Genomic DNA, 20,614 nt, shown 5'->3' on the forward strand with positions numbered 1-20,614 from the left:
GCTGGAACAAAGGCATAGCTTTGACGTCGGTATCCGACGGACACGTGCCGATGGAGTACACGCCAACCTTGAGCCCTTACCAGGCTTCTGCGGTCTCGCTGGAGACGAGGACCGAGACCTGGAGGCACGTCTCTTGCGACTATTCTGAGCCTTGTCCGAATGGGACCTCGAAGGTTCCAGATGAGCGTTGAGGACCCAAGCCTGAAGGCATGCAAGCCACAGTAAAAGTCTGTTCCTTTCCAGCTTCATCAGAAGGCGCGGACTGAACTGTGCCCTGCGATTGAAAAATCGTTAACATCTGCTCCCTAAAGGCAGCCCACTCCCCTGGAGTCGAGGACTTCGTCGGGCAAGCCACTTTCCTTGTGGCTCCATCCTCCAAGGAGGACAGGGAAGGCGACCGGTGACGGCGCTTCCTGGAATGCTGAGAATGAGGAATGTCAGGAACCACTCCGGGACCAAGATCCCGGGACTTCTCCCGACGCAGAGAGTCGCCTCTCGAATAGTCAGTGGACATTCCATTGTACTTCGATTTACGGGGGCCAACTAGTCTTAGACCCCCTACCTGCCTGTAGCTTCCCATAATGCTCCTGCAAGGCCTTAGCAGTCTGCAACTGCCATTTGGAACAGTTGTCGGTGTCTTGACTCTCGCCTAAGCACCACAAACAAATGCAATGCGTGACTGTAATAGACATTTTCGACTTGCAGTCCCGGCAAGTCTTGAAGCCAGACCACGGAGTCAGAGGGGTTGAAGACGACATTTTCTTATGATGAATACACGAGGCGCGCCGAGTCTCCGAAGCAACTCGGTGTGTGGAAAAAAAATGGAACTGAGGCTACCGACGCCGTGCGTCCCATTAATAACATCCAGTGACGTCACCCTCGACGTAGGCCTTCGAGGGACATGGACCCGACACCGTCGACACAGGACACCTTTGCCAAAAATGTTTCCGAAGTACACAGCTGTGGACATTACATGTCAGAGATGTGGAATACGTTGGAGGACAATCCATTCGGAAGGCCGTCTCTGACCATTCCATAAACCCAAAGCTTGCCGACTACACTCCTTGCATGCTAGAAAAGGCAAGGTCAAGCAATGTTTAAAAAAAGCATAATCCCTTCTGGCAAGCTGATCTTTTATCAATGTTCAACAATAGGGTGGCCTGCTGGGCCATACCTTTGTAACAACTAGGCAGCTTCAAAGCAGAAGTAAGCTTTAGTTTAACAGGAGTGTGAATGTTATCCCCATGTACTTGATACAGCAAATACTAGCTACAGTATTCTCCTGATGGAGGTGCTGGAGAAATGGCACTGTTGTATTGTCTGCAAAACGGATACTGGAACAGCACAGAGCTCAGTCCACTGTGTGGATCTATGCGACAGGGAGTGACGTAAACCATGAACCAGATTTCATACATTACACTAGAGGGTACTGACATTTCTAACAAGAGGAACAGTACTACACTGGGAGTTTACTCATTCTCCAACACTGAAAAGGGATTTCCATAATATGGTCAACCTCAAATTAAGTAAATATCGATTTCTTTTAAACTTTTGCCATACCAACAGTATGCAAAACAATGCAGGTAAGGATACTAGATAAACATGGAGCGATACCTTGTGTTTGGTCACCCCATTAAAAGAACACACTAAAGGGTGTGATATATTCTTTGCATCTTTATTACTATGCATATGATACATCAATAGATTTTACAATCTGCCAAAAGAGGCATTATTAGCCGATACCCATTTTAAACACAGCTATCTTCACACTTCAGGGTTTGAAATTGATCAACGCCGTTTAGCTCCTGGTTAAAGCCTAGCAGAGCCTGGATGGGTTGACACCAACAGCACAGGGGCTACTTTTGACAGCCAGGTCATCTGGTGTGATACCAAACTACATATCAGATAATCATACACATTCCCAAACTCACGAGTTTAAGTATTGCGATGCATTTAAAAGACATCACTGGCATAATGCGAATATGGCGTACAATACACGCGGGAAACACCAGGCAGATTATTCTGGCCCCCCAACAAGCCCTATGGCTAAATGAAGATTATACGAATTCACCATTGAAGTACATTTAAAATTGAGCGACAAAACGAGTGAATTATCCTCCTGATGACCAACTATGAAGTGGAGAAACATGTTGAGGACAAAGCAAATTAAGAGGATCAAAGATTAATTTTTATCAAGGATAAGAATTACACAATTGATTACAGCATATATAAAAAACGAACATGAATTAATAAAGACAAAAGATAACCAAACTGGGCAATTTAATTTAGGATCAATGAGTATTATGAACCAATAGGATCATGCATTAATCAAATTACACATTCTTTGTTAACCATTATCAATAACTAAGAATGATTTGTTGGCAAAGTGCTTCCTTCAATATCTTGCTCTACCTCAATGTTATATTTACTGGGCAGATAGTCTCCACCGAAGCATCAAATGCAATAACAATAAAATAATTTTTTTAAATAAATGGGGAGGAGCGCTTTGAGTAAAATGCATCTTTAATGGCATAATGTTTGATCTATAAAACAAAAAAAGTATGGTTGGCACCTCATGTTGAAGTTAGGTTTGAAGCACACTACATACAAACTAGCTCGACATTCCCCTGGGTTAGATCCTGCCCACTCTGGGATGCCAAATACCCAGATGCTGCTTTTGGCTCCTGCTCACCCAATTCTTACTTTGATCCCTTCACTTAGTGGTATAATTCAATAAAGTCATTTAAATGTTTCAACTGAGGGGACTACTGCTTAGCAGCTGAGAAACAAACAAAAAGAACATGATTTTCCGGAGGAAGTGGGGATAAGTGAACAGGTCCCACAATCTAGACTGGACCTCCTTTCACAAGAAATTGTATCTTTAAAATGGGCCATACAGTCTACTGACACAAGAACATTGGACACGCACGCTTATCTGCGTTACCTTAGGGGAGATGTCAAGCAGCTCTGGTTAACTGACACAGAACAAATTACTTAGCCCTGGTAATATTTGCGACTAGATGTTCCTTCCACATATTCCTAATCTTTGATATATTCCTATCCAGCGTCAGCTGCTCCGGAAAAATGTTTCACACCAGAGGGCACTGTGCGTCGATCTTGTGTTCCTCGGCGGCCGTGGTCCAATCTAGAGTATGTCAGCATATATAGCACTCACTGCGCCTGATGCTTCAGTTCTTAGTTTGTTCCCTCGCGTATGCACAGATATCTAAGGCCACAAGATGACCAGATGTTGGACGAGAGGAAGATGGAAAACATGGACATTTTCCCAAAGGTAGACGTGCAGGTTGGGAGGGCGATGAGGAATATGCGGGAGCAACATCCAATCGAAAGAACATTACCAGGGGTAAGTAATTTGTTCAAATAGATTGTGTCCTCCCACATATTCCTCATCTTTAATAGACTCCCATAGCAGTATGTTACAGGGGGAGGGAGCAGAGATTAGTTCATTAATGCTGTGCAATACAGCTTTCCCAAAGTTTGTCTCCTGACCCGATGCAGAATCCAGGCAATAATGCCTTGTGAATTTATGAACAGAAGACCTAGTTGCAGCACTATGGATGTCCTGCACTGGTTCCCTCCCCCTGCCGTTGCAAAGCCGAAGTAGTCAGACCTCTAGTAGAAGCTCGTAAACCCGCAGGGACATCCTTGCTCGCCAAGTTTATAGCATTCAGAAATGCATAAAACAATCCAGCAGGATACAGTTTGCTTGGTTACAGCTTGACCCAGCTTGTGATCAGCATATCTCACAAAAAACTGATCGTCCTGCCCGATCTTTGCCCGCCTACTGATGTAGAAACTCAATGCCCTTTTTGGATCTACGCGATAAAGCCTCTCCTCTTTGGAATGGTGTGTAGGCGGACCAAAAAAAAAAAAAGGCAAAACCATCTCTGCCAAGTGAAATTCAGAGACCATCTTTGGTAAAAAAAAAGGGCGGACCCTCAACATAACCTTTTCCTTGAATAAGGTGGTAAGCTGAGGATTACAAGTTAAAGCGTGCAACTCACCGACTATGAGCCGAGGTAATGGCCATTAAAAAGACAGCTTTAAGGGTCAGCATCTTTAAAAGACATGCAGAGGCTCAAATGGAGCTCCCATGTGAAATGTTAGCATCTGGTTTAGATCCCAGAATGGTACAACCAATGGGACAGGGAGGAAAAAAGTGAGTTAACCCGTTGAGAAACCATCAGGATAGGAAAAGGCAGGCAAGGCTCCTACAACGAGTCACCACAGCAGCGTGACGAAGGGACTGCAAATGCTTGTGGCATGGGCACTCTTCAAACGTGACCCAGAGGATCGAGGACTATGAATTTGGCAGGAGATTGCCCCGGACCACAAGTAGCGATTCCCAAAGTCTTGAGTGTCAACTCAGACAGCCGCGCTCCTATGCAATACACCAGGTTCGAAATGGTCAGTTTGCTGAATGGCCCAGGAACACTTCCTACGAGGAGGCTCTGTTGAACGGTAACAAACAAAAACAGTAATGGTTCCACCTATTGAAAGCGCTGCTAGCTCACAAAGTGTGAACGCATAACTAGTAAGTGATTGCAAATATCACAATTTGTCCAAAACAATATTGAAAAGTGCTTCTCAAAAGGAGACTCAATTAGATATGTGATTATATTTTATTCAATGTGTGTTCAGTTCTCAGAGTAATTTGCCAACACATGTTTCAACCTCCACAGGTCTTTTTCAAGGCAAAGCTATGCACTCAATGAAAGTAAAATGAAATCATGTGAATACATAACAGTAATTTGACAAAATAAACATTGTATACAATCATGAAAAACCCCCACATATGGGAACAAGGGCATAGATTACAGGGAAAACAAATCAATAAAACAGAATATACATTACCAAGTCCCATTGTAAACAAGTTAACAGGAACATGTCATCGTTGAACAGCCCCAACAGCGCATGAAAAAGAGGGGAAAGTGTACACATTGAGCATTAAGACAAGATCTCATCAGCAAAAACAAAATTGTGTGCATCATGCGGCCCGAATAGCATTTATATGATATGTTAAATTAAAAGAGACCCAAGCCGTGAGTCCAGTGCGACATCGTTTGGAGCCCAGTGCCTCCAACCGCAGTGCACCGTTAGCCAAATGTAGTAAGCGAACTATATTAGTTGTGAAAGGATGTAAAAGTAACACTTATACCCCAAGATGTGCTTGTTTAATACAAATGCCAGATTGGTTTTATGCAGTATGGTAATAAAATAGGCATGTCTATTACCAATTGTTAAGTCCCTCCATTGTGTATCTGAACATGGTCGATATGGAAAAAATCTTCAATCAAAACTCTGGTGTCCTCAATTCCAATATGAAAACAATGATTAGTACAACTCGATCACGTACCAAAGTATCTTAAAAGTGGAATTCCTAAACTCATGGATAGGGAGGGAAGACGTTACCTGTGCATGAATTCATGCAGTCATGTCCCGAAGCAATTTATCTACTGTGCCAGTCAATAGCAACTATAGAAAGCTAGCCCATGGATGGCGTGATCTATTGAGCAATAAGCGTCCAGGTTGAGAATTGCATCTTTTATAACCACGACTAAACATATCACGTATTTACCATGCGTGTATTACTACCTTACCCCAGTTGTTCTAACGTCTGTTCGCACCGTCCAACAACAAAGTTCCGTAGCAGTCGTCCATGGACTCAATGTTAAAGTAAAGGACCTTATGCACACGTAACACGTTACTGTTCATGTGACCGATTTCAATCACTTGATCGTTCACTGAAATCTATGGGGAAATGCATATGATCCTGGTTCGTGCGTGATCAACAAGTACAATTTTTAATAGTTAAATCGAATACAATAGTGTATTATTAATGAACATACCATATCAAATGAGTGAAGAAATTAACTTAAATTAGAACGCGTCACTGATCACGTGAACTTATACAATCACGTGGTCAAAAGCTTAAAACCTCCAGTGAATACTTGTTATTCTTAATACAAGCACGACCAATTTAAAAAAAAAGGAAAAGAAAAAATGATGCGGGAATACATATTGGTATTAGTGCTCATGGTACCCAACTTAAAAAATATTCAACATGAATAACCGAGTATCTAAAATGACCAAAAACTATCAAGTGATTGAAATCGGTCACATGAACAGTAACGTGTTACGTGTGCATAAGGTCCTTTACTTTAACATTGAGTCCATGGACGACTGCTAAGGAACTTTGTTGTTGGACGGTGCGAACAGGCGTTAGAACAATTGGGGTAAGGTAGTAATACACGCGTGGTAAATACGTGATCTTTTTAGTCGCAGCTATAAAAGATGCAATTCTCAACCTGGACGCTTATTGCTCAATAGATCACGCCATCCATGGGCTAGCTTTCTATGGTTGCTATTGACTGGCGCAGTAGACAAATTGCTTCGGGACATGTCTGCATGAATTCATGCACAGGTAACGTCTTCCCTTCCTATCCATGAGTTTAGGAATTCCACTTTAAGATACTTTGGTACGTGATCAAGTTGTACTAATCATTGTTTTCATATTGGAATTCAGGACACCAGAGTTTTGATTGAAGATTTGTTTCCATAGCGACCATATTCAGATACACAATGGAGGGACTTAATTGAGTAATAGACATGCCTATTTTATTACCATACTGCATGAAACCAATCTGACATTTGTATTGACCAAGCACACCTTGGGGTACAAGTGTTACTTTTACATCCTTTCAGAACTAATATAGTTCACTTACTACATTTGGCTAACGAGTGCAGTGGGAGACACTGCGGTTGGAGGCACTGGGCTCCAAACGATGTCACACTTGGACTCACAGTATGGGTCTCTTTAAATTGAACATATAAATGCTATTCGGACCGCATGATACATACATAATTTTGTTTTTGACATCTGATGAGGTCTTGTCTTCATGCTCAATGTGTACACGATTTCCCCCCTTTTTCATGCGCTGTTGGGGCTGTTCAAAGATGACATGTTCCTGTTAACTTGTTTACAATGGGACTTGGTAATGTATATTCTGTTTTATTGATTTATATTTTCCCTGTAATCTATGCCCTTGTTCCCATATGTTGGGGTTTTTCATGATTGTATACAATGTTTATTTTGTCAAATTACTGTGTTATGTATTCACTTTATTTCATTTTACTTTCATTGATTGCAGAACTTTGCCTTGAAACACCTGTGGAGGTCGAAACACGTGTTGGCAAATTACTCTGAGAAGTGAACACAAATTAAATAAAATATAATCACATCTAATTCAGTCTCCTTTGAGAAGCACTTTTCAATATTGTTTTGGACAAATTGTGATATTTGCAATCGCTTACTAGTTTTGCGTTCACACTTTGTGAGCTAGCAGCTCATTCAATAGGTGGAACAATCACTGTTTTTGTTTGACGTATAGTAGGTTTGAGGTGCCTACCTGTTCTTTAACTGTGCAGCAGCTAGTACTGATTGATATAAGTGGTTTCCCTATATTGTAACACGCTCATGCGCTTCCATACCTCAGCAAGGGTAATCAGGAGGTGGCAAGAGTAGTTCCCACTATTCCAAAGAGTTGAAGCACCCTTACAGGCCTTCTGTGATTGATACAAAACCAGGAGTCCGAAGGGTCAACAGTGGGCTCAAGGTGTCAAACCTTCAGCACATCGCTGGCAGTTTTACGGGTCTGCTTTCGAGTTTCAGGATACTTGGTCCTTCTGCAGTTCGGAGAGAACTTCAGTTGATCGACCTGGAATGGATGCAGAGCCCCTTCTCTTATCGAAGATTGGTTATCCTAGATTTGAGCATGAAACCAATGAAAGATCTGTTCTCTTGCATGCAAGCCAGGTGTGGACCAATCACAGTCCACGGTGGTCCCAGTCATTCAGGCATGCCAGACATACTGGCACCAGTAGTGTGGATTGGAACCAGATAGTCCCAAGCCTCTTCCTGGGTACTAGCACACGTGACATGCAGCTTGCGAAAGTCAAGGTAGGCTGCATGCCCAAATAAGGAAAGCCCGGGTCTGCTTGAGCTGGGAGAAGGCAAAGGGACAAAATGGCCAAAGGACAGAACAAAAGACTGGTGCAGCTTTTTTCAACACTGGCCACAGTAAACGCAATGTTATTTAATAAGAGTAAAAATACTATAAAAGTAATCTGCTGCCACCAGTTCATCCTAGGCACACTTGTACAATCACCTTAGAGGGTATCTAGGCCCATAAAGCAAAAGGACACCTATGCGCAGTACTGCAAGGTACTTGGCACATAGTATTTAACTATGTTGCCATTTCTTGGTAACTTACTCTAAGGGAAACAGTTTCCCAGTACTGACAGTCTGAAGGACGTGTCAGTTCCCCCCCCCCCAAAAATTTTTGCAAAAGCCCAGAGGAGCGCAGCTGAAGGCTGTGCTCCACTGGAAAGAGACGTGTTAGGTTAGCCAAACAAAAGCAAAAGGTTTGGGTTTCCAGGACAATTGCACCCAAGGGAAATTGCCAGATAAGTGCAGCAGTTATCAACCTGGACCCCAGAATGAGTCAGGTGCACTGAAAAAGCTAGTACATCATCCAGAGGACAGGTGACCAGATCCAGATACTCGTTGCAAGCCCAATGGCAGAACCTCGTCCATTTTCTCTTATACTCGGATCGAGTAGAGTGCTTTCTGGCCTGTTGAGTAATGTCCCAGTTGTCAACCGAAAATTGAGCATGCTGTTCCCTGAGTGGGTCAGGAACCAAGCAGCTAGCGCCAGACTGGCCGAGTCCTGATGCTCTACTGCATCAGGAAGCCCCTGTTAGGGAATTGGAAGATGAATGGGCCCGTGGGAGCACAACTGCAGCAGAAAAAACAGGCTCTCGAAAGACCAGTGAGGGGCAATCAGGATGAGGCTGCAATCCACCGAAGCCCAGAACAAGGGCCACTTGTAATTCAGAGGAGATGTGAACAAGTCAAGGTCAGGAACCCCCCCACCGCTGGAACAGGAGCAACAAGGAGTTTGTGCGAAACTCCCACTCGTAGGTGTTGAAACCCAAGCGGCTCAGCTGGTTTGCTTCTGCATTGCTGTCCCCCGGGAGGTGGACTACTGAGATCCAAATACCCTCCGTCGGTGCCCATTCCCAGAGCGATACCGCCTCCTGCTTGTTCAGGTAAAACATTGTAGAATAGTCTGTCCTAACTAAAACCGACCTGTCCCTGAGGAATGGCAGAACCACCTTGAGGGCCAGTCCCACTGCCCATAGATTAGATATGCAGGAGGGCTTCTGCCCATGGCCATGCGCCATGAATTGCATAGCCCTCCAGAGCAGCCCCCGATCCGAAGAGAGGAGTCAGTTGTCATCACCAGGGTAGGCTCCAGTCAGGCTCAATGCAACATTGCTGTCCCATCAACCACCAGCGAAGATCGGGCAGGAGGAGCAGGGGTATTGGAATCCTGTCCAATTGAGACTCTCCCCTCACCCCCACACACCCAGTCTCCTGATCCCAATTGGCCACCACATAGAGCTGTAGGAAGCCTCAGCTGGAGGCGGTTGTTCAGCACACGGGAGGTCATCGTGCTGGAACCACCACGCCGAGGGGGTAACATTGGCCAGAAAGTGCCCCATCGCCTTGCAAAGGGAGAGGAGAGACTGACATTGGAAACACTGTCCCCCAAACAGACATGTTCCGAAGCACCCCTAGGAAAATCAGATCCTGGGAGAGTTTGGTGGAGACAGCCATTACGAGCGAGCGTACCGACAAGAAAACCTACCAAGATATCGCCCTACAGCCCACCCTAACATCACGACCCGTAACGACAGATTAGGCTGTAGACTCCCCACTTTACTTGACAAAATGGCCAACAATCCTACAACTAAAACCACTAATAAACACATCATTGCAAACACTGCCACTCAAAGGAGCCTTACTCAACGTTCGATCCATTGTGGCCCACCCTACGGAAATTGACGATATCATCCAGTCAGCAGACTTTGACTTCCTTGCCACCACAGAAACCTGGCTTCATGCCACAGCAGGCCCCTCTCTAACCCTCGCGGCTCCAGACAACTACTCCATCCTGAGGGCCGACAGACCTAATGCCCGTGGAGGAGGTGTAGCACTTCTATTCAAATCTTCACGTCACATTACATCTGTGACATCCCTTCCTCTAAATTCCTGTGAACATCTATCCATTAGAATTCAAACCACCCCTAAGAATACTATCACCCTGGAACTAATATACAGACCCCCTGGTCCCACAGGTTCCTTGAGGAAGACTTAACCTCCCTCATAGCTGAAAAGTCTAAACCCCTATCACAGATTATTATTCTAGGTGACTTTAATCTGGGATAGAATGATCCTCGCAACACGCCAGCATCCTCCCTGGCTAATGCACTCTGCAAAACACAACTACACCCAGCTTAACACCCTACCTACACATCAAAAAGGCAGAACCTTAGACTGGATCGCTGCCCACAACTGTCACATTATCTGCAAGAACCCCTAACCACTTATATGGACTGACCACTTCCTACTCTCATTTGACATTAGCACTAATAACCCTCACCACATACAGTGCCCACCTGCACCTGCATGTCTGACGCGAAACAAGCGGAATATCACTGCTGAAGCCCTCATCCCACTAGTTTTACCCACCCTAAACATGATCCCTTACACCTCGGACCTCAATCTACTAGTAGACACCTATAATAACACCATGACCAAAGCCATCGACCTTGTTGCCCCTCTAAAACTACACAAAGGTAAACCTAAAGCACATCTTCACTCCTGGTACACACCAGAACTTAAAATACTAAGAAATAATAAGTCCAAAATGGAAACCCTTTGGAAAAGGAACCCGACAGAGGTACACAAAACCAATCTCACAAATGCATCCTCCCTCTATAAAAAAGAAATAATTTGTACTAAAAAGGAAGCCTACAATATAAGAATAAGTAATGCTAGCTCCAGTACCAAAGAATTATTCACCATCCTGAAGGAGTTAGAAAACCCCATTCCGCCTCGGACATGTCCGTGAAGGACCAACTCTGGTGCACTAGCATCCAAGATGCTCTTGCGAACAAAATGACTGGCTTACAAACAAAAACTGAAAATAAGAGACAACTCTCCAATAGTAGCCCCACCTCTAGCCCTCCTATCCCTAGCTCACCCACCAGTCCCAACACGAATCATGGATTCACCTTCAAAAAACTAACCCCACTGGAAGTGCAAAAAATCATATCCTCCCTCAAACCGTCAAACTGCAAAGGGGACAGCTGCCCCTCACAGATCATAAAAGATGCAGCAAGAGACCTCGCACCCTTCATTTCGAAGCTTATAAACGTGTCATTCTCCACCAATTCGCTACCTAACAATTTGAAACAGTCATGGGTCCTCCCGCTACTAAAAAAACAGACCCTGGACCCAGCCATCCCCACAAACTACAGACCTATCACAACCATTCCCTTCCTGTTAAAGATCCTGGACAGAGTTGCCTACTTGCAAATTCAGCATTACCTAGAGGCCAACCAATTACTTGGATTAACGTCAGTCTGGCTTCCGGCCCCAACATGGAACTGAAACTGCCCTTGTTGATCTTAAAAGTCAGATTGACGAAATCAAAGATAAGGGCAAGGCTGCCATCCTACTCCTCTTAGATCTCTCTGCAGCTTTCAACTTGGTCGACCATAAAATACTTTGCAACCACCTCTCCTCTGCTGCCCACTTTTCCCCCTCTGCCGTCTTGTGGATACAGTCCTTCCTGGCCAATAGAACCATGAGAGTCTTCTCTCCGGTGGCCGCAGCAGACCCTATCTCCATCACTTGTGGTGTCCCGCAAGGCTCATGCGTCTCACCCACCCTATACAACCTCTTTACAAAGCCCCTCTTTGATAGATTGGACCGTCTGGGTGTCACCTACACAAACTATGCGGATGACACCCAGATACTCCTCACCATCTCGGGCAATTACAATACTGATGTAGCCAGGATCAATGAAATCTTCTGTCATTCAGGCATGGATGGCCACACATGGCCTCTGCCTGAATGACGAGAAGACTGAACTTCTCATTGTTGGTTCACCGAACAACCTGCAAAAACTAAGCCCCAACTATTCTAACATCATAATTGATGGCAATACCATCCCAGTCGCCACAAATGTGAAAACATTGGGCTTCTATCTCGATGCCAATCTTAACCTCACCAAGCAAGTTAATTCAACCGCCTCAGATACCGCCTACAAAGGAAAACTAATTAGAGCTTGTAGACCATTTCTTTCCTCTAACAGTTGCCTCACGCTAGCCAGAGCTCTTATACAATCTAAGTTAAACTACTGTAACAGCCTCTACCTAGGGGCTAACCGAGCGGTAATTAGTAAACTCCAAGTCCTTCAAAACAATGTGTTACGTGCAGCGCTAAACATTCCCAGGCATGAGCATATCTCGGCCACTAGAACTTCATGTAAATGGCTCTCTATCCAACATAAAATTGATTTGAAAATCCTCTGCTTCACTTACAAAGCCCTCAACCATCTAGCACCTCCCTACCTTACTAATAAACTCACCTTGAAATCCTCCATCAGAACCACGAGATCTTCCAACACCTTATGTCTCACAGTACCTAGAATTACCTCTAAAAGATCCGGAGGCTCGAGCTTCACTGTCCTCGCCTCCCAACTCTGGAACTCCCTGCCACTGAACATTAAGTCATCCAAATCCTTCCTGTCATTCAGGAAACTTGCCATTGGATTGCTTCTGACTAAAAGTCAACCTCTAAGCTAGACTTAGCTAGAAACTGTACGAACTGCACATGTCTCATTTTTGTTATGACTACTCCCTATTACCGCCACTTTCTGTATATTTTGGATATAACTTGTCTAGTATCACTATCACAATGTACTGTGCCATGCAACCTGTACTATACCATTACTGCTATTACCGTCACTGACTGTACATTTTGTATTTAACTTGTCAAGTATCACTGCCTCCTACCATGTACTGTGCCTTGTAATTTGTACTAAGCACCCTTTTACTCCCCGGTCCGGAGAGCTATAGAAATAAAATAAACAAGAATACTGGAGTTCCGATGATTCAGTACTGGAATTGAATCCAGAAGAGGCGATGTATCATCTTTTCTGAGAGATATGGGAGCTGCCAACATACTTTTTTGCACCCCAACAGATTTAACATTAAGACTGGTTAAATGGAGCTTTACATCCTTACTGGTCGATCTCACCAGCTCATGTTTTGGTGCCCGTACGCAAAACTCTGGGATTCAAATTAGATGCATTTCACCTATGGAGTTTTTGGTTCTCAGCTCACTGAGGAAATAGATATTCCTGCCTAAATTGCTTTGATAGATCATTGGAGTATCAACAGGGTAAATTCAAGGAGCACAGCTCTACCATTGGATTACTGTTATGAAGATGTATACCACCAAGATCACCAACACTAGTAATCCCCTGAGGACTTTCCATGTAACAGAAGATTTTGGTTTAATGGAAAGAAACCTGTTGAGATCTGATTGGTTCTAATTAATATGACCTAATTTTGTACACCAGCTACAGTGCTAGTTAGGTAGTCATTACATTTAACAGTTGACTACTTTATTTCTTTTGGCCAATTTTTTTGTGGGATTTGGAGCATTTGATTTGTGTTATTACTTACGTTTCATTTATGTCTGTCATACACTAAGTGTGTCTAACCTATAGTGGTTGAAACTTTCATTTAAGTGAAGGTAATCTTGTGTGGTATGTTCATCACTTATGAACTATTGTGGCGAATTCTCCAACATGTATTTCTTTTGAGACTTTGATGTTTGTTACGTATATTTATTAACAATATTATTGTATTAATAGGTTTTAGTTTCATATTGACCTTTTAGTACTCCAGTGATGGTTTTTTACAATGAAGAACAGGATGTGAATTTAATTCTTTCCCATCCAAAGTAATTTTCAAAGTTGTGCATACCAGAGTAAATTGAATTTTGTTGCAGTGGTTGAGATTTGTGCTTACTTGCATTTCCTACACAGATGTGCTCCTACTCCGGTCCCCTTTTTCTTGTATGATTATTGAAATTAACCAGGTATGACCAGAGTTTATTAGTTCCTGGTGTCCAGTGATTGCGTGTTTTGACCTGGGAGAGGCACAGATGTGACTTCCTCTGGTTGGAGAACCCCAGCGGATGTAGAATGACCACCAATGTCTGGCAGGAGTGTAGCACCCCCTCGGGGGAACCCGCTCTCACCAGCCAGTTGTCTAGATAAGGGTATAGGTGAGGCCCTCCAAAGTAGAGGAGACCCGCAAATGCTTTCATCAGCTTTATGAAGACACGAGGGGTCGAGTTCAGGCTGAAAGGCAGCACCTTGTACTGAAAGTGGTATGACAATCATGAACCACAGAAACCTTGATGGGGACATGCAGGTACGCATCCTTGAGGTCCAGGGAACACATCCAGTCCCCTGAACAGAGACTCAGCTTTGTGCACAGGAGGCTTGAAGTGTTCTTACAGTAAAGACGGATTGAGGAATGACATGTCCAGGACAACCCTCAGGCTGGCCTGGTTGTTCTTGGATACTGCAAAAGTCTTGTAGTAGAAGCCAGAGCCCCTGTCTGATTCAGGAACCAGTTATACTGCCTGCATTTCTAAGAGCAAAAGGACCTCCCGTAAAAGAGCCAGGGACCCAATCTGACAAAGGAGGAGAGGATGGTAGAGGAAAAGTAAGAGGAAGACTGAAGCCTGTGGAGACTACAGATAAGAAATGGGTTCTTGAAAAGATGCTTCCAGCTGTCCTGAAAAAGAGCAAGTCTGCTCTCCCACTGGCACCCTCGACTCCTGTGGGGGCTTACTCTGGCAGAGTGACCCTGAAAAACTGCCAGGCCCTGGAGGTGGTATTGAAGGGCCTTACCGGATGCCGAGGGTTCATCGTCCTGGGAGTCATCATCGCCCCCACCCTTTTTTACAGACCGAGGGGAGCCCGGGCCCTAGGACACAGGTGCCTAGAGGGATAGGGGGGGGTCCCCTAGGTCCAGAGCTGAAGACAGGTCCAGCAGCTGTTGAGGGGAAAGAGTTAGCGGTACAGGTGGAGGGGTCTGAACGACTGGCAGGGCCCGGACCGGGGTAGGGACCGGCACTGGAACATGAAGAGCTGGAGAAACAGGTGGAAGATCCGGAGGAGGCCTGGGAGGCACCAACTGCAGGTTCACCTCCTGCACCCCATCATATTAGGGGAAGCATGAGGAAGAGTAAGCGATCGAAGAAGCAGTCCTCACTAGCCACCAGATCCATACAGACCTGCCCTCCGAGGCGCTGGTTCTCCGCTCTTGGTCAAAGTACCTGCAGTGGGTATGTCAAGGCTGTGATGGGTATATGTACCCCCGAGGAGACCAGGTGCCTGTACCGTACAGTGCGCTGCTGTTTCGAGAGAAGGGGACTGGAATCTACCTGCAAGGCCCATTCAATTTGCGAGATCATGGGCAGGCCCCAAGTTGAATCCAAACTGGCCACTAGCCTGGCAGGTTCTGCCACGTGCCTCTCTGCCATTTTGAAGCCTTGCATCATGGCCCGTGAGGGCGCAAAGGCCCTGAGCCACAAGAGGCCTCAGACATGGGAGGATACAGCTTGGGTCTTGCACCCAAAGCATCGACCTCAGATCACTCTGGTAGGTGCTGAGCCCTCGGCCGCTGGCCAGCAGTCTTAACGGCCAGACTCCTGACCTCGAAGCAGCTCTGGTAGGTTGGGACCCTCAGCACCTGCGCTGGTAATCGTGCTTGATCTTGCAGATGACTGACTCTTGGAGGTGGCACCCGGTGATCCTTTACACCTTGGGGTTGAAGGGCAAACTTGATCACCCTTCTGAGGACAGCAAGGAAGGGCCCCTGTGCCACTCGGCTTGGGAGCCAGTAGCCTGGACAGCATCCTGTCCGCCCTATGAAAGTCCGGAAGCGCCCCATGTCCAATCAGCTAGGGAGCCAGTACCCTTATAGGTCTCAGACCTGCCAGAACATGCATCTGAGGAACCCTTGCCTGTGGGAACCCCTGGGAAGGAATTGCCACGCTGCAGAGCTGTGCTGAACTGAGGGCCTACCTCGTCTTGAGAGGTTCCTGGAGTCCTTAAGGAGTGAAGTGTGGCAGATCTCAATCCAGCGCAACAATGGATTCTTCAATGCCCTTTGAGCGAGAGCGCTGCAAGCCGTACACTTGTCCCAACAGTGAGAAGACAGTGCATGCAGATCCGAGGCGGAGAACGAGCAGTCACATGTGGCACATCTCGCGAATCCTCCTGCAGCAGGCGAGACACCGAAGGGAAGTTAAAGATTGAAAAATAATAAAGCGGAGCAAGTTGAAAGCTAAAGTCTCTGCGCTGGCTGGCAGGTCTGACAGTCTGTGGAAAAAAGAACCGAGGTGAGGCACCGGAGGGTGGGGCTCGGGCAGGGTGTTCCCACGCCTGTGGCCACGCTACACTAAATTTAAAGTGGAAGCTCAATTTGTTGCTGGCAAAGGTTTTGGTGCCATCCACATGATGGGGACACCCATGGGATGGAGGAAAGGGGATGGGTCGTACGAGTATGCATGTGTGAACTACAATTATCAGCATGGAGCATATATTTGAAAGAAGGGCATGTTTGCCTAGACCACTTTTCAAACTCTAATTTTGAATCAGACAAAAAAAAAAATGAGTATTGAACATCCTTGCAGGTGGCATTCTGCCATAGTCTAGGCTGCCAGAACTGCATAAAAATACATTTGTCATATGTTCACCTGCTTTTCAGTAGGATTTCTCCAAAGCCCCCTTTGAAATCCACAGGCTTTAGAATGGTTATCCAGTATCGGCAGTGGGTGTAAGCCTCTTAACCTTGTCCCCCAAGCTGCAAATTTCATGGTATACTGTGCCACTAGATTCCATGCGACTACACTTGGGTCCTCGTTTGACCTTGTACTTCGTATCCAAAACCATTTAGTAAATTTCTCCGGGTTTTAGCAGAAAAAGCCTGTTCCATCACAGTGATTTCTGTGGGTAAAGGGTCTTAAGAGTCCTGTAATGCAAATTTAGTTTTCCCCAAATAAGTCTGCTATTTTTGGTTTTGCCATCGGAAATTTATAGCTTTTGAAATGGTTTCATTAAACTTTTGCTGTGGATGGTCATTTCCACATCTGTGAAACTGCCAGTAGATGGTTTTAATTTTTTGAGGTGGGCAGGGGGATATGTAAAAGTCCACACAAGGATCTATACCTACAAGAGGAATTTGTGATTCTGCTACCAGTGACTTCTTCAGTTTTGGTCTAACGGATCAAACCGAAGATGGTTCAGACAGCATTGTAATCAACGTTGCAATCATTTGCCATGTCAGAGGGCCCAGGCAGAGATGGCTCGCACTTTGATCAAGAGAAAGTGTTGAACAATTATCCAGAGAATTGGTGTCGACAGGACCGGTCATTATCCCTAGATCTAGGTAACACAGTGGAATGTACACTTCGGGCTCCATGGAACCCCTGGGAGATTTAAGAGAAATTAGGTGAAAAAGGTAGAACCAGCATCCTTATTAGGAGGGGCAAAATAATCTCTGGTGACAATGCAAAAACTAATTTATCAACAAAAAAATCCACAATCAGATTGATAGAATGTTTATTAGGCAGAATAGCCACCCGACTATTTGGTAACTTCTGTACTGCCTTTGAAACCCCTGACACCAAAGTAAAGGTACTATTGACCAAGACTCAAACCCCAAGTTTTACTCCTCAAGAGGGCAAGATGTATTTAATGAAAGCCTTAACCCAGCCACAAGCGAACAATTTCTGACCGAGCAAAGTGACTGTCTGGTATGAACACATAACCTGGTACTTCAGTACCTTTGCAGGGAAATAATGATATGATAAGCAAGAGCTACCCATGAAAGACGATAGACTATGATAAAGGTGCAGTGCAAATTTAACTTCCACATGCGATTTACACTAATCTTTTGCACATTATAAATGACTCCTTGTACTTTGTCTTCTAAATGGGTCCAAATGCGCCTACGTACACATTCCCAGAGTTAAGATCAGATAGGTATGTCCATATGGTATCAGTTCGCCTGAGGAGTAAGTAGCTCCTGGTATCAGTTACTTGGCATTTACCAAGCTCTTCTAGGCTCCAAGCACAAGCTTAACGGCACCCAGCTCCTGGTAATTTCGAACCCTGCTTTCCCACCAAGATGTTCTGAATTTGCCTGAAGGAAATACCTTGAACCGACCCAAATGGACGTGGTGAGGGTCTGAGGCAACAGTTTCCTACACAAAGTGGTTTACAGTTTGTGGTAGAGGGAGGAATATGGTAGAAGGAAAGAAAAATGTAGCACCAATGATGTTTATACCACTCAAAAACTGAACAGAATGAAGCAACGACTCTAAAGGGAGGCACCAAATAACTGACCCGGCATTTGGGAGGAGGGAAAAAACCTGTGTGTGGTGGTTGGTGAAATATGAATAGAGGGGCAGGGCTACAGCGTGGTGGGACGCATGCAATATGGACACTACTAATCAAAGTTTGTAAAGTGACACTTTTCAGCCTTTCCGCAAATAAGTACCAAGGACACTGAAATAGCAAAACCCACTTCTATGTATATTCAGCTGGCCAATCCAGGACGAGAAGGCTTATCGGTCGGTCTATCGTCTGAACTTAGAGCCCCTTAAGTGCGAAGGACATCAGTTTTCCCTGAATTCCTATAAACTCAGCCCACTAGCAGTTAATTAATGTGCCCCAGATTGAAATATGCATGAAGTGCTTAGTCAGACCAGTTTATTATAGGCCTTCCAGAATGCCTCTGGGACATTTTTGCAATGTAGCCCAATGTCCGTCTACGACGTTCACACCATCAGGTTTAACCTAAAAAATCATTAACAAGCCAATCGTGTGGCACCTTGACAGGCAAGAAAGAGCAACTGCCCGAGCCACACGTGCCCACGGCCACTGCAGCCAGAATGACATGCATAAAATTACATAATGAAGTAGTCCCTAAAACGAAAAAACTCATATGGATACAAGAATGTAATCTACCTGTGGTTCCATGGTGCTTCATATCTGCAACAACGCAACTGGCAGAAACGGTGACAGTGGGGTTGGCAGATCTGTGGGTCTGGGGTACCGGAATAGCGGGAAACTTGGTTTAAATAGGCAGAAGCGGCAAAGCAATCACTCCAAACAGGAGAATGGTTCTCCATGGGGCTGCAGGGTTGCTATACTTTTGTTGCGAACTTCTTTGCGAATAAAAGCATACTGATTTATTAATAGGTTTACTTTCTCATAGCGAGAACAAACAAAAAGCTTGCCAGCACGATTATATACCTGCTCCAGGGATATGGAACTCCCTTCCTCCAGATTTGAGGTCATGCATGAATTTCCAGCGTTTTAGGAGCAGGTTAAAACCCCATCTATTTGATTAACAATCAGACTGTTTCTGCAACCACTTCTTCCCTCTCTCCCTTCGGAAACTCTTTATAAGTGTTGGTTGGTCATGTTGGCGCTACCATGCCTCCGGGCTCGCCACAAAGCGCGTTATAAATAATATAACTATAGCGATTAGATACCTACTATCCGATAAGACACCATCCATGCACACATCACCCCCCCATCTTCTAAAACCTTCAGAGTGTCTGAGCCTCACCTAGTCAAACCAGAAGCTTTCTTGATGCACATTCATCCAGTGCCAACAGTGGGGCCAGCATTTCAGTGAGGGTGCTTACATCTTAGCGTTTCAGAAACCACTAGAACAGTGGTATTCAAACTTTCATACAGAGCCCCCCCCCCCCCCATCTCCTTGCGTAAAAACATTGTGCGCCCCCTCTCCCCCCTCCTGCACTAGGGGGTGCCCCCGGGGTGGGGGTAAACAAGAAAACTAAGAGCCCGAACCAAACAAGACAGGACCACCATGGCGCAAATACAAAAAAAGAAAACTAGAAAAGCCTGTCATTGCAGCAACTGCCATTCATATCGATGCATGGCTCATTAACATTAAGCGGGTTTGCAATATCAATAGGTTTAAGACAAGCAAATAGGAACCGATTCATTGTACACCTTAACATTACAGTTTTGTTTGGAATACATCAGGAACAAAAGTTACTTAAATGCATTTAGAATAAAGTGAAAAACTTCAACGTACCTCCTAAAAATGAATGAAGGATATTCACATGATTTTCAAATGTACCATTATCAGAGCGGTTATAAACAATTTCCAGCCCGGCAGGGGCTTTAGGTGAAATCATAAGTCCTAAAATAAAGTACAAAAATCATTAAAAACATTTTAGGCATTAGAAAAGGATGACTACATTTAGTTTTAAAATTGACGTGCATTGAAAACAGTTTATACCAAGGATCATAGAGCTCATTTATAAACATTTGATTGACTTGAACAGGAAGTTTAATTGCAATGAAATACAATTATGAAGGCATATAATACTAAAGCGGCTGCAGGAACACATACTTTTGTACTGTTCAGTTGAGAATCCCAATAATATCCGAGACCAATTTAGGTATTAAGGTCCAAACTCTCTCCCATTGCACCCCCCCCCCCACCCACCAGTGTGCAATATATAGACGATGCAGAGCTCTGCATTTTATAAAGACCTCTCTACCTTCAGCCACCAAACTGGTGAGTCTTAGTAACCTTAAGATTTAGT

The 20,614-nt window shown here is 44.8% G+C and overlaps 1 protein-coding gene across 1 annotated transcript in view; it reads right to left on the bottom strand.

Moving 5' to 3' along the window:
- ATP1B3 (ATPase Na+/K+ transporting subunit beta 3) overlaps positions 1–20,614 on the bottom strand; it is a 434,039-nt gene that overhangs the window by 174,385 nt on the left and 239,040 nt on the right. The window contains exon 3 of the mRNA XM_069618280.1: positions 20,098–20,205. Coding sequence (XP_069474381.1) covers positions 20,098–20,205 — 108 coding nt within the window. The remainder of the gene's footprint in view (positions 1–20,097; positions 20,206–20,614) is intronic.

This window comes from Ambystoma mexicanum, chromosome 10 (assembly GCF_040938575.1).
Source record: "Ambystoma mexicanum isolate Mex_15411 chromosome 10, UKY_AmexF1_1, whole genome shotgun sequence".
NCBI classification, from domain to species: Eukaryota; Metazoa; Chordata; class Amphibia; order Caudata; family Ambystomatidae; genus Ambystoma; species Ambystoma mexicanum.